This window comes from Puntigrus tetrazona, chromosome 12 (genome assembly GCF_018831695.1).
Source record: "Puntigrus tetrazona isolate hp1 chromosome 12, ASM1883169v1, whole genome shotgun sequence".
NCBI lineage: Eukaryota > Metazoa > Chordata > Actinopteri > Cypriniformes > Cyprinidae > Puntigrus > Puntigrus tetrazona.
The window spans coordinates 12,914,262-12,938,091 of record NC_056710.1 but is presented as its reverse complement, the minus strand read 5'-3'; the positions used below and the strand labels follow the sequence as shown (position 1 = coordinate 12,938,091).

Sequence of the window (23,830 nt, the reverse complement as noted above, 5' to 3'; positions counted from 1 at the left end):
TTCTCCACGGGGACTCCAACTCACGCTTTGGTATCGCTAACATTATGCTCCCCTAGCCTTTTGAGCTTTCAAAGAAACACTTTCAACCCATGCATATAATGCTTAAAATTTCACATACAGTCATATGACACTCAGGGGCTGAAGTGTCGCAGTGATTTACGAAAAAATTACAGTCCCTTGAGCTGCATTATGGAGCCCTGTTTTCAAACGGTTTATATTACACCTGTGTTCTGCAAATGACTGCAAGTTCATTAATTGTTTGGGCACTTGTTTTATGGCTCAGTGCATGTTTGCTTGTGACTCAAAGGCTTGACTGATACATGTCGACATCATTGTTAACTCTAATTGACGCGCAACGCACTGATCAATGGGATTGTCTTCATCATCTCAGTGACTTTCATAATTAGTGAAAAATCAACAATCAGTGGAAGCAAAGTGAGATGAATCCTTTACATTTGTGGGTCGCACTGGCAGAATTTTGTCTTGGATAAAAGTCAGAGAAACAAATATCAAAACTCTGTATAATTCCTGGTTAATCAGAGAGGTTTAACTTATATAATTGTTCTCTAATCACACACATTCATAATAGAGGCTAAGATTGAGAAGCAGAAGACGAGCGAGAGAGAGATAGTGAGAGAGAGGTGTGGAGAGGAGAGGGAGATGCAAAATACTTTTGACAAGGCGCCTTCAAGTCTGAAGGTTTGATGTGCTAATTACATGCAAATATATGCAAACGAGCCTGCTTATGCCCAAACCCTGGCAGAATGTGTGGAGTGTGAATTGCTGTCTGAGGAACGGAGCGTGTTGGCTATAACAATCAAAGTAAAGAGGTTGTGATTTCAATAGCCTATTTGAACAAATACTGCATTTAGGTACAAGGGCAGACAAGTGGACTGATAAAGAGTGCATCTTCTGTGATTCTATTCACCTATTCTTGAGCTTTCCTGCAACTGCCTGTCATCCAGTCATGCAGCAAATGTACTTGTTTCAAATAAGCTGACAGTTTTATGGGAAGATCTCATCAGATAGGTAGTCAAGCCATTATTTGTATGTGTATTCAGAAGCAAGGCAACGACAAACAGATCTGTATCTGTATTAGGCTACAACTGATGATATACTTTTAAATGAAAACCAAAAGCATAGGCCTTTTTAAAAAATCTCTATTCCTTTTATAGTTTTCATGTGGCAAATATAATTTACATTTACAATAAACAGGTTTTAAATATTAATGTGCTGCAAATTACTTTAATATTATTTTATGACTGCTGAATATTTAGTTTACTGAATGTTTTTTTCATTTTAAAAGTTTATTCACATATTTCCATATGCCAACTATTATTTTGCTGTGATTATTATAATTACTTATTAATGCCAGTAATAAGGATATGATTTCAAATATTAATGTATTAAATATATTAAAACATTAATATTTACAATAAGAAAAAATTAAACATAATACATTCATTGTTGTTTTATGTACAATGAATGAACAACCCGCGAATATTTCGTTATTTGGTTATTCATTGACGGGTGCTTAATGCTTTTCGAAAAAAAGCGTATGTTGCTTCATGCACACAGTAATAGATTATTGGTTCGATCTTTCAGAAATTTGTTTTGTTCCAGATTATAAATCATCTAGGTTTATGAATGACACCTTGTGTATATTTACAATGCGATATGATCTCATCACATGATCACCTGATTTGTCACTGCCAACACGTATGTTTTGTGTTTAGAAATGTTAAAGAGTAGAGGAGGATGCTCGCGAATAAGACTGAAGAGTGACACGAGCCCTCTTCGCGAATGTCTATGAGACCAGATTGACTGTTTCATTTCCTCCTTGCAACCAAAATATGCAAGGGAGACGAGATGAGAGGCAATCCTATTTGGCTGAATTATCACTTGTGATTGCTTACATGGTTGTAGCTCTGCAGAACACCGCACGCTTCTCTACTAAACCTGACAATGTCTGAAGTCCAGCTGCCTGAAGAATCAGGTTTGAGGACAATGTATTCTCAAACAACGTCTCATCAAAATCTTCTACAGCAAACCACATGTTTTCTGTTTCTCATTCCATTCTCTCTTCACTTTTTTTATCCTCTCTGCCACAGAAAAATTATCCTCTTTTTTTGTCTTGAAAGCTTTGCAGCAAGTGACAGAGGCAGCATCAATTTCCATTTGCAATGAACTGCTCAGCCTAATGTGTGCTTTGGGAGCAAGAAGGCTCAAATTTCTGAGTAGCTCAAATGAGTTTTGCAGTGAGGTGAGAGAGAAGAGACATTAGAGCTGTGATACTTTCAACGCAATCATAGCCAGAGAGAGAAAGAAAAAAAAAACACTCCTGACTGGCAATGAACCTGAAACAACCATTTACTTGAGAGCAAGGACTGTTTGTTTCTGTGTTTGTTCTGCCACAGCAGGTGGGTACTGGCCTTTTAAAAATTAATGCTTATCCCCAAATCCATGAATGTTTTTGTTTATTTTCCTCATTGGCCCAGTTAAACAGTGCTGCGAAGACAGACGCACGCATTAGACGTGGTAAAATCTTTACGTGTCTAAGAAGACTGAGGCGCTCGCTTGTATGTGAGCAATTCATTGTTCAGAAGCTGAGGGTTATAAAAGTTTCAGATCCTATGCATTCGCACTGGAGAGGGAAACAGTCACACGCTGAGACCATAATTGAACATGGCAGTTACATTAATCTAGAACAAGAGAAGGTTATAGATAGCACGAGAAAATGCTAATTCTTTTTTTCCCATAGCCATCTACTAAAAATTCTCCAGGGGAAGCAACAAACAAACGACGGTGTTGATTTTTCCTCACTGGTTTTCCTGATGTGAATATTTAACGTTTTAGTCAAGCAAAATCATGGATCATCCAGTGTTTAAAATCCCAGCTCTGGGGTGTTTTCTTGGAGAAAGGAGGGGCAGAACGTTGCACTTTTCACCGCTTGGGAAAATTTTACCTCTTTAATGGCTTGTCACAGCTAATATGTGCTTGTAAAGCACAGCATATTTATGCTTGCCTTTGAAGTCAGGAGCTTTGTTTTCACAGGTCTTGATCCACATGGGCTGACCATTAATGCTGAATTATATCAAGACGCCGATCGATCGCAGACTTATACAAATGCAGAGATTTTAGTAGTGCTAATGAAGTTACTTTTTTATTACAGCCTATTAGCAACAGTGTTCCCCATTATGGAGAGAGGTAAGGCGGATCGATTCAGGATAGGGAGTGTGTCTTGAACACAGAAGCCTGTTATTCCCACAATAAATCTGCATGGACCTATGTGCTCTGTAAACATTTATGGTCGAGCATTCTTCCTTCTGACAGAAGTCGCAGAGGCAATATTTTCTCCTGCTCAGTACAGTAGAGCTTTCAAAATTCTTCAGTTCCACATATAAATGTCACTCAGCTACAGTAAAACCCAGATAGGTCTGTGTTTAGGAAACGGTTGCCACTCTATTGATTCTGCTGAGGCTTTCACGCCACGCTAGTCTTGGATTTCCTCTTTGTTAGCTGAAACCCGTACTCGGCCATGTTTCAAAGAATAAAAATAGCATGATCCATTTAAGAACTTCCTGATTTTGGGGAGCGAGTATCTAAAGTGTAAGACCAAGATCTCGCACATCAAAAGAAGAGACAGGAGAGTCCTGGTAGGGAAGACACTTAATAAATCACACTGAATTTAATGGAGGTTAAGGTCAGAACAATATTTCACAGTGGAAAGAGGCAGAGGCGAAGCAAGAGGGGCTGGATTCTCGCTTTCAGCCTGATTATGAGATGCCAAAAGTTTTTTCATTGCTTCAGTTGGTGGTGTTGCCATGCCAGGATGTCGCACATCTTTAATTTAAAAGTTTTAAGCTTCTAAGTCGATTGGTAAAAAAGGCGGATTCTAATGAAATAACCTGATATGTTTTGTGCAGCTAAGCATTATAAACAAGAAGAGAGATCTCATAATCACAGATTTTTAAGTGGGCTGACAGCCAAGCAACTTGAGATGGTTGGGGCTGATATGAGAGGGGGCTGAAACCCTTCCTAAATAGGTCTAGACATGCTTGTTTGTGTGGGAAGATATGAAAGCAGAACACAACTGGTAACCCTGTTACCGCCCGAGAGATAATGCAAGCTTTAGTTTAACTATGGCTCCATCTAGGTTACTCCTCGGGGAGCGATTTGCATCTTTTCTTCAAAAGTGTGCGCCTCTGGCGAGCAGGATGGTGCTGCTGGCGGAGGATCACAGACGAGGAGATCTGCGCCTATCTGTCACAATTGTGGGACATGCTCAGCTTCTCATGCTTAAGCAGAGTGGCAATCCTCCTTCATCCTGGATCCACTTCAGATTATATAAAAGTTCATCTTTTCCCTGTCACCCATGGTTATGCAATAAAGTGCTTTGATGGCTTTGGCTTCCTCCATGTGTCCCGTCTCTTTTGTCTTCGACTTCTTTCTCCTTTCTCGCATTCCCTGTGTGTCTGGCATTCTGACCGCAGGAGTAATGTGGCTGTGATGAATGGTGATGTAATGTCTGAGGCTACATGGCTGTTGTCAGAACTCCTGTGTGGGCATTATTAAAATTAAAGGTACAGTAGCCAGAGCGCACGTTCATAAGTAAACCGCTTCCATTGTTCACGCGTACCTTATTGTGATTGACACTTCATTACAATTGCCACGTCACAGCCTATGACAGCTGTCACAGATCTGAGCGCAAGCTAAGCACTATTTGGCCTTTTAGCAAGAAATGAATCAAGGCCATTTTCACTGATGCGAAAAATAATCTACAGTTCCAAAATAAAAACGCAGAGTATTACTACATATGAGCTCAAATACCATTTGAAACCAGTGACTAGCAGATAAGTATCAGAGGAAGGATTTTATACCTCCTTTGAGATGGTGTTCTCATTGAGGTATTGCAGAACAGAAAATGCAACTGGAAAGTGTCTGTTGTTTATTTGTTCATTTTATTCTTTTGGTCTTTTGATTTGTTGTTTGATGATTCTTTTGATTTAGTCTTTTGTTCATTCTTTTTTTATGTTCTTTGAGTGGTTTTTTTTAACTTATCAGTTCACACCTTAGTTTGAATTCTTTTTAAATTTAGAATTTCTGAATGTAGATACATGAGGAACCAATATTGAAAAAAAAACAACCTCACTCACTCAGAAATCACTCAGCCAAAATGAAATGGAACTCTAGATGAACTGTGAATTTAAAGGTTACCTTAGATAGTCCAGAATCTGATTGATAGATGGGGATGATGGTACTTTATTAATCCTCTGTGGGAAATTCTAAGCATTAAAGCAATAAACATAAAACAAATATAAATAGAATAGTAAACAATATGAATAAACAAAACCGAGACATCAAGTTAGACAATAATATATTCTGGAATATTCAATATATATTATTTGGAACCCCACTCCTCTGTATGTACAGTACAGGTAAGAAAATTAAATAAATAAATAAATACTTTAATGCAATTGAATTCATTGAAAAAGAGATTCTAAACAAAACACTGCTGTGTTTACTTGGAGATGCAGCAGCTCAGCTTGACTTTGTTTGCTACTATTTTATTGATGAAATGGAGCAAAATCAGACAATAGTTTTACTAGAAGTCACGTATTCTTGTTTATTGAACTGTTGTACAAAATAATTATCACATTTGCAAACAATTCTTATAATCATTTAAGGATCATCTCAGTTAATCAGAGCCACAAACACATTATAGTTCACATTAACATGTAATAATGAATCTTGAATTACCTTGTGTCCAACCTTTTATATAAAGATAGATTTGAATGCATATGAGCAACAAAAACTACACTACTCAAATCGCACAAATAAATGTAATAATGAAGTATAATAAATGTGTAAATAGAAACTTTGACTTCCTCTAGAGCGCAAAAACAAAAACATAATGGCGTGTTTGTGAAATTTGTCTTACTAATATGCTGTTATGAGATTTGTTGACTAATGGTTCTGTAAGACATTCAATTGAAAACCATGAAACATCAAATGGACCTGTATGAATTCTTACATTACTATAAAGAAGGGACATTACCTTCATTTTTATAAGTCCACTGAGCCAGAAAAGGTTTGATGGTGAGGGATCGCTTTCAAAAGGGCACAGAGAGATGAATGGAATCCTCTGTTTAGTCCCTCGGGAATCAATAACGCATTTAGGATTTGCCTTGCTTTTTCTGCAGAAGATTTGCACTTTCACCACACACAAGTCATTCTAGGCTATCTCATTAAGCAAATCTTCTCTTTGCTGTCTGTCCAGCAGTCCACCGGTATTGCAGCTCACAAAATAATAGGCTTAAATCATGGAAAAAAGTGTCAGTTATGTCAGTTTGTTTATGTATGTCTGTCTACAGGAGATACACAGAGAATGTAAGTACAGAAGACAGCATGACCAAAAAGACAAAAAATTGTCAGATGGAGCTAAACAGAGGACCAGGATTCATCTTTTCAAAAGATGACATGCTGAACAATTCTCTCTCTTTTCTCTCTCACACTTCTTTGAGTGATGTTGAAGATGTTAAACCGATTCTGAAGAAGCAATAGATGCATCGAGATGTCCTGTAAAATTCATACGGTGCACTGTTCTGTTGTCTTACTCAGCGGTGACAACAGCTTCGGCCAAAAATTAGACCTAACTGATGCTCCAGACACGAGATGCTCAGTGGCATGTTTTTAAACATTACGTTTTCCAACAATATCTCAGTCTGATCTGGAAATGCTGCAGTTGTAAATAATTTAGTTAGCTCCATCTTGCACTGAAGCAGTGGGTCAGAGAGGGGACGAGAGACGGCCATGATTGGCACTGACTCAGCTTCCACTGCACAGGCTCCTTCCATCTGCAGCCTGCGTCGACTACTGTGCCAAAGGTCTTTTTACTGAGACCGAGCTGTGAGGCACCATGCCCATTAATCAACAACTGTTGAATATACAGCTCCAGAAGCCGCGTTAGTGTATAAACAGGAAACAATATCAGAGGGAAGTTAGGTGCCTGGTCTTTTAGCAAATGTGACAAAAGTTATTACAAACCAGGCCCGCCATAAAAGATTACACGATGGTGTTGTTTGTCGTGATAATTAACCGTTATAGGCACAGTGGTGTTGCCGATCGGATCTTGTCGCGGGAAAAAGCAGCCTGGAAGGCCTTGTTTTCGTTTGGGAGCCGTATGTCTCTGCAGCTTTGGCTTTGTTTTTGTAATTTAGCAATCATGGCTATAATATGAATAAGCATAATTTCTGCAGATACCGAGGAGGACTTCATCTTGATTTGTTATTTGTTTTGGTTCGACAGCGCTGTGTATCCATGGTAATGTTGGTCATTTAACTTCACTCTCACTGTATGCTTGTGGGCAGAATGATATTTTGGGTTGACAGAATTAGCCGTAGCTTAGCTTGATTTGCTTGCATTCCATTAAGCTTGCTCGCTTATAAATACAGCCCCCAGTGCCTAAACAAGGCTTAATCCACTTTCATGGCCCAATCTGCGGCTGCAATCAAAGTTAGAAGTCCATGTGTTTGTGGCTAATAATCTGATCATTAGCAAAAGCCAACACGGCTAATTTTCTTACAGCCAATCTCCGCTACAAGATAATCAGGGGATTATTCTATCGCTTGCTGCCTTGACCGTCCCTCATCCATGAGGAGTTATCAATAATCATCCTCCCACATGCAGCCTTCTTATTTCCACCCATAGTGCCAAATAGCTGTTGGTAATCACAAATACAATTGTTGTAATTACAAGAGTGGATGAGCGCAGTAATGCTTTACAAGCTTTAATATCAAGTATAGCGGCATCCATATTCATCCATTTGGCTCTGCTCTGCAGCCCTGTCAATCTCTTCTGCCTAATGACCTCAAACTTTAAATGCTGTGTACATATAATTAGCTGCATCTTGTTGCCCCCATGAAAAGCCACGCCTCTGCCTTCAGGATGGTTCAGGTAAGCAGGGTCCAGCTGGAAGGCCAGCGGAGTAACTGAGACATTTTGTCCAGATACTTCATATCCTGTATCACAGTTCAGCAGCATATCATCTGGGTAACCAGGTAGAAGGATGCATCAAATCAACTCTTGGTTCCTTAAAACAGCAAAGAGAGCAGAGTGTACCACCACAGTTGAAAGGAGGTCTATAGTGACAGGCGTTAACAAAATCAAAGAAGAATCTATGAATTTGTGGCTCAAGAGACTTTGGAGAATGAGTCAGTCTGTAGAAAAATATGAAGTATTGGATGGATGTGCTGGAGATGCGTGACTCAAGAGCTGTGAAGGTAATTTTGTTTTGAGGACTCGCTTAAGGCAGTTTGGACCTGTGTTATTGAACCGCTTAATGTAAAACTCCAGAAACAGCAGTGCTGTATCTGTCAATAAGTTACCAGGTTTGCCTTTCAAATGTTGAAATTGTTCAATTATTTTATAGTTTTAAAACTTGCTTCTCTGTGAAAAAGTCAGTTTACTGTTATCAGTCTCCTGCGTTCATGTTGCAGATATTCAGTGCATGACAGCACTATTGAAAAGAAAAAAAAAATCATTTATTGCAAAAATGTAACATGTTGCAGGAGCTACGGCGGTCTACATCAATAATATAGTGTGAGAATTATTTTTGGCCAGGTGGTGTAAAGTACTTCAGCACATCCAAAAGATTTCCAGTGGGGTTAAGGTCTCTGTGGTGGCCAATCTTTACGATTTGAGCCTGATAAATCTTCGGCATTGTCATTCTGGAATATGGGCATAGGCATGTCTTCCAGCATGGTTGTTTTAGAAATAAAAAGGGTTATATTCTGGATTTGTAGCTTGTGGTGGCACTAAAGTAGAAGTGATCGTTGGGAAACATACTGTAGACACCGTGATTGCTAGTTACTCTGCCTATTTATTACTCCTCCAACTAAAGTAGTTCTAAATGAAGACACAGAAGAACTGTTTCATGATTCAATAACTCACTTGTAGCAGTCACCATCTACTGCTGTAATGATCTAATCTGCCAAAAAGAGTAACTGAAAAATCTCCTATATGTATTGCTTCTTTTTAAATATTCATATATGAATGATACATTTGAATAATTTTTGTATTAGAATTGTGTAAAATTAATTTTTGCATTTTTGTGATTTGGCTGTTGAAATGATTGACTGCACTAAATAATAAAAACAAGAACATTGTGTTTAAATCTCCAATTACATGTACTTGGAAAGAAATATTAATCTATAGCTGGGGAGTCATACGATAAATAATTTCCTTCTTGTTAAGAAATTGGACGTTTTACTTGAGTGGGTTTCTTTTTCACAAGTTGCTGTTGTTACAGGACTAAACTACTGTCACAACCTGGAAACCCGTAGAAATCGGGTATCCTTTCTGTCAAGAACAAAGAATTATGTTTATATAGATGCAGAATATCTAGAGTTTGTATTCTATAGTTGTCTATCAAAAGATCCTGCACAGATCGGCAATGATACAGTGGTGCTAAACAGAGGGGCTAAGATGCACATGAGCAAAGGAATCTCTATCCTGTTCGAGTGTGTGTGTGTGTGTGTGTGTTTTTCGTGTGAGAGACCTTGCAGGTTTCCAAAGCATTGATACATTTATTATTCCATTAAACCTAGCTGAGGTTCGGCGCACCTCATTAGACCGGGACTTTGAGCAGAGGCTCAGCTGAAGAATTAATCTGCGGAGAGTCACGCCGGGTATTCCTTTTCTATGCTTTGTATTTCATATGCCTCCTTCTCTTGCCTTTTAGCAGAAATACCAACAACACGAGCATCTCAGACTGATCCGATGCAGCTTGCCATGTATCCGTCTGTTTTAATCAATCAGTCAGAGATCCTCTGTGGCGATACTAGAACATGACCTTTCCTGCTTTAAATGAATGCCTGAAAGGATTTGGAAACGTCTTGGAGGAATTGGGTGAGGGCACGTCCGTGAGAGCGTGTCTGAGTCACCGTCGCCTCTTTTCCGTTAATGAGCAGCCTCTGTGTCACTTCTCTCTGTGTTTGTGTGTACTGTGTGTGTGCGAGTTAAGCAACATAAGCAAACAGAACCCAACCAGCCCTCATTCCAAAGAGAGTCTTTTTGCAAACTCTAGTTTGTGGGCACCGGCTAATGGTTTTCTTGTGTTTGTTTACCCCTGTTTACTAAGAATCTGCGCCAGGACTTTGGGGAAAAAGCCCCGCAATGTCAGCAACTTGCAATCACAGAAAGTCTAGGCAAAAAGATTATTAAAACTGAGAAGAAGACGACAATTAACAAAAAGCAGAGATAAAAAAAGAGAATTGTGTAAGACTGAGCCAAGAAATTGGTGTTTGTTCTTTAAGAAAATGCAGAAAAAGGCCTTAAAGGAATATTTTGGGTTCAAGGCGAGTTAAGCTCAATTGGCAACATTCGTGGCATGAGGTGATGCACTTACAAGTGAAAAAGGGTCTTTTCTGAATTTTACTAGCGGAATTGTGAAGCCTTACTTATATGAAAGTTCTTACGTTAATTCTTATAGTGTATATTATTTGATCTTTAAAGGTATTCTGATCATTTTATTTATTCACAAAAAATTTATTCACATCTGTACAGTAGAATACAGGAGAGAAGATGGTTCAATACTATTCAACAGTTAAAAACAATGAAGCACAATTGTTTGTTTTTTTTGTATTATTTTTTGCTTATTAGTATGGTTGAACTAGATCATTAAAGGTCAGCAGCAGAGACATTGGAATAAAATGGGATTAGATATTTGCGTTAACATATTGAAGGTTTGTCTAATTTTTGCATTTCATTAAGTAATTACATTGTTTTTATTAATTTCAATAAATACTAAATCTGTTTTCTGCGAGTGTGATGAATTAATTTGCATTTAGTACAGAACTACAGCATTCACACAGCACCTCTGCACTTCCGATTTCTACCAAACTGGGGACAGGAGTCTTGTCAGTAAATGAATGGATAAAAAAGAAAGTAGTTTTCTTGTAAATTAAAAAGTAATGCGTTACTTTACTAGTTCCTTAAAGTAATCTTATTCAAAAGTAATCATAACTTGCGTTACTTGTAATGCGTAATGCGTTACCTTCAACACTGTTACCAGAGAAGGTTAGTAAGATACTGTTTCACATTAAAAATAAACTGTATTTAAACATATTGTTAATGTTTTGTGGTTTTACTGTTTTACTGTGTTTCTGAATTAGTCACAGTTCACCACTATTTGTAAGTGTCTCTCCGCAGCCCAGATGTTGGCACTTTCTTTATAATAAAGGATAGAAGTTCACTTTTGAGGCTTTCAACATTATAAGTGCCATCAATTAAAAGCTTGTACTAAACCTGGAACATTGCTTTAGCAGAGAGAAAGAATTTAACTGTGTTGCTTTCTGGAATGTACTGCCAGTACTATTCTGTAATTACCTACTAAATTTTTTTCTTTAAACTAATTCTGATAAGTACTTCTGATTACGTTGTTAATAAAAAGTCTCAAAAACAGCTGTGCTTTTTGGAGTTGTACAGGATAAAATCCCTCTGAGATAGAAAGAGGGGCAATGGGGATTTCTTTTATCTTTTTACACCTTGTTGTGATCAGATTATCTTCCCCACTTCATGTGGAAATTGGTTACTGCTAGAAAGAGGTCACCTATTTATCACTTGATATTCTGGGGGCACAGCGATTTAATGCTCAAATCACACGCGCAAACATGCCCACAGAAGCGGGTCACGTATTCTGGTTAATCTTGATTATGTTCCATACTCATGATATGTATTTGTTTGCTGAGTGCAATCAGATTTGATTTTCACAGACTGCTTCTCATTTTCAGAAGGGCGTCAGTGATTAGGATTCCAAGCTGCGTGCACTTATCAGGTTTATAAGCAAGGCCTGAAAGGAGAGACCTGATTGGTAATGCATACTTGAGCAGTATGGGATCAAACAAAGTTATTAGGTGGAACAGCATCGCCCCCAGCCTGTAAAGCCTGCAATTTGGAGATGGTGGAAGAGGAATATTTTCTCTGTCTATGACACGTGTGTCACTATCACTTCCTGTCATTATATGAGGTCTGTGGCATTATGAGATAATGATATTCTGGTTAAAATTTTCTGAAGCTCTTATTTATATATTACTTTACTGGGTGGGAAAAGAGTAAAGTGTTAAGTTGGTTGAATAAAAAAGAACCATTTAAAAAAAATTGTGTTGCATGAAGTTAAAAATGCCCTGATATCTGAAGAAGAAAAATCCAAATAAAAGAATTAAATTTTTAAAAGTAATGTCTATAGTGGTGTGAGTCTCCACAAACATAATGGTATATTTTAAAAATAAGTGTAAATTTCTTTTTGGAGATTTCTGATGAAAACTATTGATTTATTTTAAAGGTAATGAATCATGTGATTATTATTATTTTCATTAGCATTAATATTTTATTCTTAACAATAGTAACAATGGGCGGTACCATTTTGCACATAGTCTTGAAAATACAAGTTAAAAACAAAAAGTTATTGAGAGCTACTTCAGAGAAGCTCATTTAAGACGCACTGACCTGATACATTGTTGAAACTCGATTTGGTTTAATAGAGAAAGGCATGCTTTGAATTAAAAAGCGCTGGTCATTGGACTTGGGCTGAATTAACATAATGTTTTCACCAGAACTTAAAAGGATGGTTTAATTATGTTTTAATGAAACGTAAAGTTGTCTGTCTGTCTGATTGAAAGTGGCCAGATGCTCTAATCAGTCTCTTTTTCCCCAATCAGAGAGCAGACAAAAATTCTTTTTGGGGCAGACCTGCTGAGAGTCAGTATTCGGGTGTTAAACCCTTTGCAGCAAATATTAAATTCTCTATTTGCAATAAGTCTTTAAATGAAATATGTGTTCTTGACGGTAAGCCCTTGTGTGTGCGAATAATTCTATTACCTGTGTTCAAGACCTAAACCTAGAATTCGGAGGACCTCATTAATGAGGGTTTTAATAAGGATTAGGATGTCAGGGTTCCAGTGCCTTTCAGAAAACGCTTACCTACCACACAAACAAATCAAATTATTTCTTCGTTTTTGTTATTTTCTGTGGTGCAATAGCAGTGTGGAAGAGACAAAGTGCTCCTGTGGAGCTGGAATGAGTTTTCTCTGTGAAGGGCGTTACCTCTCTGTCACAGCAGGCACAGGAAATGCGGAGGTAATGAACGGTGACAATGACATGCCATGTCGCCCAGCCCACAAACCAGATGCTAACAAGAAAAGTGGACAAAGTCAGAGATTGATAAGGTGGCAAAAGACTTGCAAAATATACGTGAAAACTTTCACATTCTAAAATTTACATTTAAACTTAAGGAATAGTTTTCACCCCCAAAGATTTGCCCATTATTGACTCACCTAATGATCTTCCAACGACACAAAAAGAGGTTATTTTAAATGCTCTACAATGACAGTTTATTACCAGAACATGTTTGTCTTGTAAGGTCCAAAACAACAAAAAAGGCACCATGAGGGTAGTCTATGGTATTCCAATACGGATCTTAATCTCCAATGAGCCAATAATTAGAGAACTGCTGCAACCAGATCATTAGTTTAGTGGATTAAACTTGCGAATCAAATCAGTGAATCATCGAATCAACTTTAACTCACTGACTCGATGAACTAATCACGGCAGCTCTCAAGTCAGCAGCTTCCTTTTCCGCTCAAGAAGATTCTGGAACAACACAAGGGTGAACAAATTATTCTCTTCATTTTAACAACATTTTGACAACTCTCCTCACCTTACCTATCATTCATTTCTTTAAAGAGACTGAAGAAGCATATTTACATAATATGGCATCTAATCTTATTATTCACAGATGGAATGCTTATTATTAGAGCGAAATTATGAGGTGTAAGCCAACATCAAGAATATAGCCTAGAGCAGAACATATCCCAAAATGTGATGAGAAGCAAAATGTAAACACAAGTAAACAGCTCTTTGGCAGGCAGACAAAGGCTTCTAGACAATTGTGAGAACACACAGCACATTTACAAATGAAAAATGGGTCACTGAGGCAAATTTATGGATGGAAAGCTCATTATAGCAAAATTGTGCTTGAAAAACTACCTCCCAAAGTGCTCTTTCTTGCAACCTTATAGATTTATTCTTGTCCTCTGCTGACAGTGATGCATATGTACCAAACGTTCTTGTAAACACACCAATATTTTCTTATTTATTCACCAGTGAGTTCCCAGAATAAAAAGTTATTTGTTAAACTTGTTATTGATTGGATTCTGAATTAATTTTCTTACAAGTAAGCCAAGTCAGAGATGTACAGAACATTCCATGCTCTCAATATGCTCTGCGCAAATATATATGACCCATGACACGCCTATTACCTCTCATATCCTATCACAAAAATTTTGTGGTGAATTACAGCTGGCACACAGACAGGTTATGGATTTTAGCCACTCCTGAGCTCCTTAAGCCTGCTTTTCCTCTTCCCCCAAAAAGCCTGTCCTTGACACATGGAGCTTGGTGGAGATTGGTGACAAGCTTTTCACTTTAGTCTTAGCTGTAGCTGCGGCTCAGAGCGGGTTTAAGATGGCTGCCCTTACTTCCAGTCCTGAGAGGTGCTGGAGAGTGAGACGGGAGAAACTGGCACACCTCTGTGAGAGAGGACCTTAATCCATCACCAGCAGATCCAGCTAGTGTCCTAAATCTGCTAAATGGCCACTCACGAATTAGCTTGTGTCTTAGAGTTAGCATGACTAGTTTCATTTGTGTGTGTGTTTTTGGGGCACATAAGTGAGATCCTGTCCCTCTGAGCACACTCTCATCTTCAATTATTTTAGCTCAGTCATCCTGAATGCCGCTGACAGGATTAACATTGCTCAAGCAAATGTCAGAATCACAAATGTCGCTCACAAAGGCAACGTTGTCTTTATTTACGCAAAAACAATTTTAAAACGCCAGAGAGCATTAGCTTAGTTGGCAGCTGAGTCGAGGTCACGCGAAAAACTATGCAGTTGGCCAGATGAACAGAAGCGTAGAAGTGCCAGACCAGCGATGGAAAATGTGGGGATTGTTTGATCAGGCAAAGATGCGAGCTGATGGCTGCCAAAATCCAGTGCCCGAAGCGGTTGTGTTCCGTCACGCAAGAGGAAGCACAATGCCTCTGAACGCCAGGTTTGTTAACAGTGCCTGAGAAATACTTTCCGTTCGACAGCCTTGCCTCGTTGCTACTTAAAATCGCGATTTTTATTATCATACACCTTGATGAATTGGCGAATAATCAGCTTCTTCAAAGATATGTTTGCTCAGTCTTCAGGCCTTCACAAGAGCTGCTAATTAATGCACCAGATGCTTAAAAGTGCTGCTTTGGCCTGTCTAATTGTCTAACATACCTCCCAGCCAAGCAAATAGGGAACACCTATAGTAAATTTCCAGGAAAAGTATAAAAAAAAAAGACTCCAAACTCAGCTCAGACAGACGGGTTTCCCCTGTGATCTTACATCTGCTTGTCTTACTCTGTACAGGCATTATCAGCCAAGCAGCAGCCGCATGAAAGAATACAAGCGTTTCCATGCTGTTAATATTCCTGACTGAACCGAGATGCATCTCGTCCAGCCCCAGGATATTTTCTGCATATTCTGCAGTGTCGCAAGCTGTGTAGTGGCGGGGGTGTTTAAGTTGAAACCATGTCCCCCGGACCTTTTGCTCCCTGCCACCCCAGGTTAGAGCATGTCACTTCTGTTCAAACGTGGCAGCGGTGGTTTGCCTCTGTGAATATCACCCGCGGGGATGTGAAGACGTGAAAGAGGGAGCTGTCACTAAATGAAGGCAAACTTTCTGAGGATACTTCAGGGAGACACACAGACCTAAAATGGCATGGTTCTTGTTGACAGGGTAAACATATGCCACACACTTCAAGATTAAACGATGGCTGCGGCAACTTTGAGCCCTTCAGCCTTAACAAGCTAAATATGATTAAATAACAACTCTGTTTGTGTCATCAACACCAGAAACAGGTTGACACTATAAATTAGCAGCCACCTGCGAATTCCTGGCCTTGTTAGTATTCTACGATGCCTAAAAGAGGTTAGAGTAATGTTAGCACATACTTTATACAACCTGTAATTTAATTGAAAGCTTTCTTAGGGATGCGTGGACTGCTTGAAGATATAGTTTCGTCTTTGTGAATTGAGAGAAAACAGCAAAAAACTATATTGACTGTAATTCCTTTATTCCAGTATCAAGTAAAGAGATGTCCGTCACACAGATAAGGTGGCTGCAGATAAAGCATTTGTTTTCGTCTTTAAAGAAAAAAGATAAGAAGTGCATTTAATTAGGATTTCAATATGGTCAATACAGCCTACGGCACAAAAATTTCTATGAAATCTTGATTAGTGTCTTACGATAATAACCTAAATAACTAGTTTGAATCAAATGAAAATTTTGCTCTGTTCCCATGGGGAAAATGTGTGCTCAGGAACAACTCGACTGTAATGAGTTGTCAATCAAATGCATTGATTTTTTTAGAGAGATGCACCTAAAACTCTGAATCCGTGGAGCAATTTTTCTTTGTAGGGCGTTAATGGACTGAGGCTTCTTAGCAACATTTACCATCTCATTGGCAACAATGCCCATCGTTCTTATTTTCACATGCCTTTCTATGGTTGCATCGAAAATCCAGTGGGCACGAAGCCCACAATCACGTCAAGTTACCATGGTGAACGTTACCACAGAGATGCAGAACCTATGCACATCTCATCAACACGTTGATTCCATCAGTGTCCACCTCTATCCTCCCCTGCAGGGGAATAGCAAATTAAATAAAATGGCATGATGAATACATCAAAGCGGCTTGATTAAAAAGGAAAGGATTAACCAGAGTCTATATATAAAGACTGAGAGACTGAGGAATGATGGGAAAGACAATATCGCAATTTAACGGAATTACACTTATTGCCCTGACTGCAGAAGGGCCATGTAAATGATATTAAGGAGGATAAGCTTTTAAACACCTCTGAGACAGACTGCCGCTCTCACAGCTTCATTGGATTATCTCGCCATATCTGATGAAAAATGAGATATTCATGCTTTCATTGTAAAGAGACAGACACTGGCAGTTCAGTTTCTGTGTGCCTCTGCACATGTGCCCGTTTGCGTCATCATGTGGCATGTAAGTGAGATGATCCTGTGAACATTTGCGCACTTTCACGCAGGATCGCACCGACACCTACCTGAATAATCCATCATCATTGACCTAAAAACAACCACAGAATGTGATGTGTGACAAAATGTCATTTAGTTCCCATTGACACCTGTGTGATTGCTAGTCTGACAGGAACAGATCAGTATTGTGTGAGCAATGGGAACAGAGCCCTGCTCTATTTACCCAACTGTGATCGCCCTTTTATCGGAGCCTCATGGAATAGCACCTGTGTGTGCGTGTCAGAGCTGTGAAGTCACATGTGAAGATGGCCATCGATGTCTCCAAATCATTTCTCTCCCTCTTCCACGTGACTCTTAGACGGTTGCTGATCCTCACGCTGGTGGATAGACTCCACACAAACTGTTTTGTGATATAACGCCGTGCTTCCTCTTATCTCTAACCAGTGCTCTGCCATGACAATACCGTCGTCAGGAGAACTCCCGGTTGAGTATTTGCGCTTCCCGCAAGTAAAAGCTTAGGGGACTTATCTACTCATGCGTGATTACCATTTTAATAGGTTTATTTTCAAGTTGAGCTTTTGTGGTTTAAAGAGCATGCGAAAAGTAGAAAAACCCTAAGATTAACAAAGCGTAGGGTAAATGTATGGCTGCTGAAAGAAGATATATTTTTCTTTACTGTCTTGTTTCTATACATGCAGTATTTCTTATGTGGGGTTTTATCCAACTATAGGCATTTTTCTTGTCCTGTTGAATGTTAGAATATATGTCTGCAAACCCTTTTTTAAACTCTTTCTAGACATTTATTGTGATTGAAATGGTGGCAGAAAAATTTTTAAAAACACATCAAAAACTCAATACACATATTTACTCTATATAAAAATGAAAAATAACTGTAGTATTAAATATGACTGTAGTTTAATATTATTTTATATATATAGTTATGCTATATAAATTACTTTATATAAAATTACAATACAAACATTTCTCATTGTTTGGAGTAGTGGAAATTATTTCACTGTAGAAGAATCATGATATTTGAATTCATGGTTATTAAATATTATAACTGATTTGCACACAATAATGGATGTGGTTTATGTTTATTTCATTATTTGCTTAGATTATCATAATTTAATATGAAATAATGAATTTTTATGATGGATAGTTTCATAGTTTAATATTGCAAGTCTGAGTCTGGGACAAGGGTAAATCAATAAATGCCATACATAAATGACATTTTCATAGTACTTAAATAATGAATATTTCTAAGTTATTATGCAGTCTTTATTAAAAAAGTAGTTTGTCATCTGTTCATTCAAGCTGACGTCAACCCCTGAGACATTAACCTGAAAAAAAAAAAAAAACACTTGTTGAAGAGATAGCGAACTGGTCCTTGTTTGTGTACTGAATTTGATAAGCGAGGTTGTCTTGCAAACAAACATCCTGAATAGTGAAGCAGGCATCATTCAATGTCATTCGACAAATAAAATCATTCCGTTGCAATGCCCACTTTCCCTCTCCCGTTCCTCAAACCCAGACAGATACATATGAATATGAATTGGCCGTGTGATAATAGAGAAGCCAGGTTTTTCTTAAACAGCACTTTTTTTTTGACAGGGATGCTGGGTAAGGAACAATTGAACAGAGATTGTTTCCAATACTTGCCTTATTTTAGCCTCTATATAGAGGATGTCAGGATCAGATTGCACCTTATTTATGGAGGAAAGTTGTCACAGGATCCTGAGGAGGGATGACAATATCTTTGTGCGAATGTGTGTTTGTACAGTATGTGGGTGTGTGAATGTGGGTAGTATATGCAGCACCCACATGCAAGCCACAAGCTCAGTCTGTTATGTGGGAGCTGTTTGACAGGGAGGAAAAGAATACCACCACGCACATCCCACTCGCAGACACGCTTTTCTGCACAAACAAGCTCACCTGTTTATTCCAACTTACCTCCACATACCTTCAAAAGATGAAGTGTATTTTTTTGCGCCATCAGAATCACCAAACGCTACTGCAAAATAACAACTGTTTTCAAAGAGGTTTCCCTCAAGAATCTATATTAGTCAAGAAAGTGAGTGCCCCACCCTTTAACTCATTCCATTGGCTGAGTCGCTGTTGCTGTGCTGGTCGGAATTCTTTAACAAAGCAAGCAATGTTTTGATAGGGCCACAGAGAGACAGTGTTTACTCTTTTCAGGGAAATCGCCCCACTAATGGCTTACTTTTAGTCATCTCTGCATATTAAGCTGAGACGAGAGTATTTTAACATTGAAAAAATTACACACTTCAGCTTTAATTAACAAGCTGGGCGGTAGTCAAATGCAAGTCCTGCTCATTGCCTTGGCCTCCTTCGGGGAAGATATATCCTTTCTCTGCTTTTCTCTCTAGCTGTAATTTAACCAACGGGGGCACGATCATTGATGCCAAGCAACGAGTCCTTGAATGATAATGAAAAGCCATGAAGCAGATGCAGAAATTCTAGTTTACAATGTTGTTTACTCTGTAGGCACCTCAAATGTCATAAACACATGCGCACACATTGATTTTCCTTTCCTTCGATACCAAGTAAACGATGATGCATGAAATCATTTGTCGGTTTGTTTTCTCGGCATACGCCTAAAAGCTCAACTTTATTCTAACAAAAAAGGGGAGAAAGAAACAAACAGGCTGCCAACAGTCATGGCCGTCATTCTGCCGTCAACATACGAGTGTTAACTAGACAGTGAGCTAGCAGCGCAAGGGAGCAGGAGATGAGACCGCACTTCACGCTCCTCACCTGTTTCCGTGACTGTAATTACAGTCTAACTATGTTTTTCCCTCTTTTCAGTCATCTCTTGCTTGTTTCTTTCAGCAAACCTCATTCATGCTTCTCCAAGCCAGACACACAGACAAGACTGAGTCTAGGCATCTAGGCAGCTGTCACACATACACTGCAGACGAAGCCAGATGAAACAACATCAAGATCATTGTGCTAAGGGTTTATTTGATTCTTCTCAGCCTGTACGCTTGTTGTTTCCTTTTGTGAAGCGCCATTACCATGGTATGTCTCGTCAAAATTATGTTAGCGTTGCACAGGAGAGAAGTGATCGCAGAGGCAGATCTCAGAATTGGGCAATTTTCTGGTAAACATGTGCTGAATAAAAGCAGTGATGCTGCTGGTAAATGGAGATGAGTCTGTGTTTGCAGCAGTGTGTTGTATATGTAGGTGCGCATGGGAAAACTACAGTTAGGATAAGACTTCCAAAAAAAAAATGTAAAGAAAGAAAGGGTGAGAGAGATTAGATGTTGTCTGAAATGCATTAGCTGGAGGACAGCTGGTGTTCTGTGTGGTTCTTCTACACAGATTCAGAACACATCACTACTTTTGGAAAAAAGTCCCCTGTTTCGCATAGATCTCACAGTAAGCGTCTAGTCAAATGCCTTCGTCTTTTCCATATAGTCCCATAGCTCATTGGGGATGTGACATAAATGTCAAGACTGTGTTATCTGTGCGAGTGCAGGCACCACTGAGCTCTGGACGGACCCGCCCTGTTATCCCTATATTCCCTTCCTTCTTTCTTGTCCCTATCACCCCTCCCTCTTTTACTTCCTTGTCCTTTTCTGCATGAAGCTAATTCATAACATTTCTGGATATTCTGATTTCTAATGCTGAGTCAATCTCTCTGTGAAAATGACATAATGATGGATGGACACATGGACTTGGTATTATAAATGCCACATCTGTATTCCAAATGGGTCGGCAAGACATGTCAGGTAGTAACAGTGGTGCCCTGCAGTGTGACATGATCCTTCCAGAACTATTTTAAACATTTTTCTACTTCTGTATAATTAGATAATGATGTTTTTATTACTTTTAGTTGAGCGATTGCATTGAATGTTTGATCTCTAAAAAATTTGTTACACCACAGGAAATACCATACTGTTTTTTTTTCTCCATATAATACAGTATACTGCATAATAGGTTCTGTATTTTTATATTTTTTCTACATTTCCTTTATTTGTGTGTTTGTAAAGCTCATTTTTCAGTAGTTATTACTCTAGTTTTCAGTGTCAAGGTTATTAGATGGTTCGGATGATTACTAATGTGAAAACAGATGTCCTGCTTAACATTTTAATGAAACCATAATTTTGATCTACAGAAATTTCTGATGAATAACACTGCATTTATTGAAATGGAAATCTTTTGGAACATAAATGCCGTTACGGTCACTTTTGATCAATTTGTTTTTGATGTTCTAACTTTGTACAGAAAAATTCAAAAATCCTCTAGACTAAATTATTGATGACACCTGTACTGAAATGTTGAACATTGTTCTTCCTTTGCAGGTGTAAAGAGGGCTACCGTGGACTTCGCTGTGACCAGTTTGTCCCAAAGACAGACTCCATCTTATCAGACCCAAGTACGTATTTTTTTCACTGTATGTTTTCTTCAAAGGAAAATATGAAGGAATCTTTTAATATCATGGAGTACATGGAAAAATGAATGTGGTTTGGATAAACACAAAGTTATTGAGTTATTTCCATTTCTACAAGCATGAACAAAACAAAACCCTTCGGCAACAAAATGTTTCATGATACAGCAAACCAAAGATGAGAGAACATAATTTACTTGTTGTTTACTTGCTTTCCAGTCTTAGTTTTAGAAGTTTTCTGTCTCTCTAGCATCAGGTGAGTGTCTTAGCCTCCAGGGCTGAGAGTTCTCTGCCGTTTCTCAGAACCGGTATTGCTTAAGTAGTTAATTATACCTCTCGCTCTAAGTGCTGAAATTGCCGTCACCCTACAATGCCACACTCTCATGAAAATCAGAAAGCATTTGCATATGCTATTTTCTCTATGGGAAAGCTGATCTCGAACTCTGCAAGAGAAGGATTTTGTTTATCATGACAGATATAGTGCGTATATTTTCCTGCGTTTCATTGTCCTGCTACACAATGTGATTGAAGAGTCTAACTAGGCTCAAAGTGGCTATGAAATGTTATCAAGTGACCATTTTTCAAGAAGAGTACATTTCCCCTGCCATTACGAAAGTCCCTGAATGAAAGTAATTGCTTTGCTAATTTTAGGTCGATGCTAAAGTCATTAGCAATTTCTGTGCTAGATGAGTGTCTCACAGGTTAAAAAAGGACACAAGTAGCCAAAGGGAAGCTCATAGGCACTGTCAAAGAGAGATGTTTGCTTTTTCATAGGTTGGTTTCGGAGAGATTTGTGAAACCTCACAAAGCTTTGATTCATAAAACCTTCTTCCTGTGACTCAACTTTCCGAGAGCTATTATACCGATATGAAAGGAAGTCAGAGCCATGGAAGGAGAAAGCAGAGAAAAGAGCTGTCCAGCGCATCGATGAATCTGCAGCGAGGCTATTTCTCAGAATGGCTTGCGTGTATGAATTGTCTAGCTTTTGGGGAGTGATCTTTTACAGTGAGTGAGACAGCAACCTAAACTCCCATTTAGTGCACTTTGAGTTGCTGACCCCACTGAGTGGCTGGAAATGGGATCTTTCTGTAGCCTTTCTGCCAAGGCCCACTTTGTGTCCCTGATGCTTCTCTTTCATATCCGATTTTCTCAATGAGAGCATTCAAATGCCTGCTATCCATCATGCCCTGAGATGGAGCCCTCATCTCTAGCAGTGCCATCATCTTCTTCATGGATACACCTACACAATCCTGCTGGTATTGCCTCCTCCACCCTCTTGTTGACATAGTTTAGCATTAAAGCAATTGTAGGCCAGTGATGTTGCAAATCTGCTAAATGTAGGTGAAGATTTCAGGATCTCTAGTTTTTGTTTTGGGGGTTTTCATATCCATCTATACTACACTGATAAAGATGATCCAGTTAATCCAGATTATGCTTGAATTACAATCCATTCCTGCCATGAAAACAAACACAACAGGCTTTGCAGCGGCCCACATGAGGAGAAATGACAGTGCTCAATATTATGTTTTCAATGTATCTTTATTCCATGCTGTAGAGGCCATTGTTTGTTTTTCCCAATTCCTAGTTTGAGCTCGATGTGTATGGCCCAGTGCATCTTTATTCACTTAACCCACCAAATGAGCCACAAATCACCCCCTGGAGGCGGCTTGGCTTTATCTGCCACCTAGTCTTTTGTCCCCCGAGCTTTTCACAATCTATCTCTGCTCAACACACTAGCGCAAATCATCTGTCGACTGTCGTTTTTGTCTCCATATCGACTACCACATAAGAGATGCTGCAAAGAGCCTTGCTTATGCTTGGCCCCTGCCTCCTCCCAGCTCCCTGGCATAAGAAAACACTGCGGGTCAGTGTCTGCAAAAACCCCACTGCTTAATATGAGGAATTTTCCCTGCACTGTGTGAGAGGAGGTGTTAGAACAGTAGTTCTATCAGTAAATGAAACCATTTTCTCACCTTCATGTTGTTCTAATGCTGTATGAATTTTTTTCTTTCACAGAACACAGAGGGAGAAAATTAGTTTTTATGCTCTTTTGGGGACTGATGTTTTCGAGCTGTAAAAGCCATGCATAAAAGTATCATTAAAAGTGGTCCATAGTATCATGGACTGTATTTCAATTATTTTTAAAGCCAAATTATAGCTTTTTGCAAAGTAATATAAGTATTCATGAACAAATCATTGTTTAAATTATATCTTTTTCTGATTTGTTTTCAAAAAATGATCTAAATGATTTGTTCACATATTTGATTCTCATGTTCTGACTTAACAATCCAGTTGTAGAGGTTAAAAATCTCACCAGAA

General features: G+C 38.7%; 1 protein-coding gene across 1 annotated transcript in view; it reads left to right on the top strand.

Moving 5' to 3' along the window:
• nrg3b (neuregulin 3b) overlaps positions 1-23,830 on the top strand; it is a 118,769-nt gene that overhangs the window by 81,612 nt on the left and 13,327 nt on the right. Inside the window, 1 exon segment of the mRNA XM_043253152.1 lies at positions 21,426-21,499. Coding sequence (XP_043109087.1) covers positions 21,426-21,499 — 74 coding nt within the window.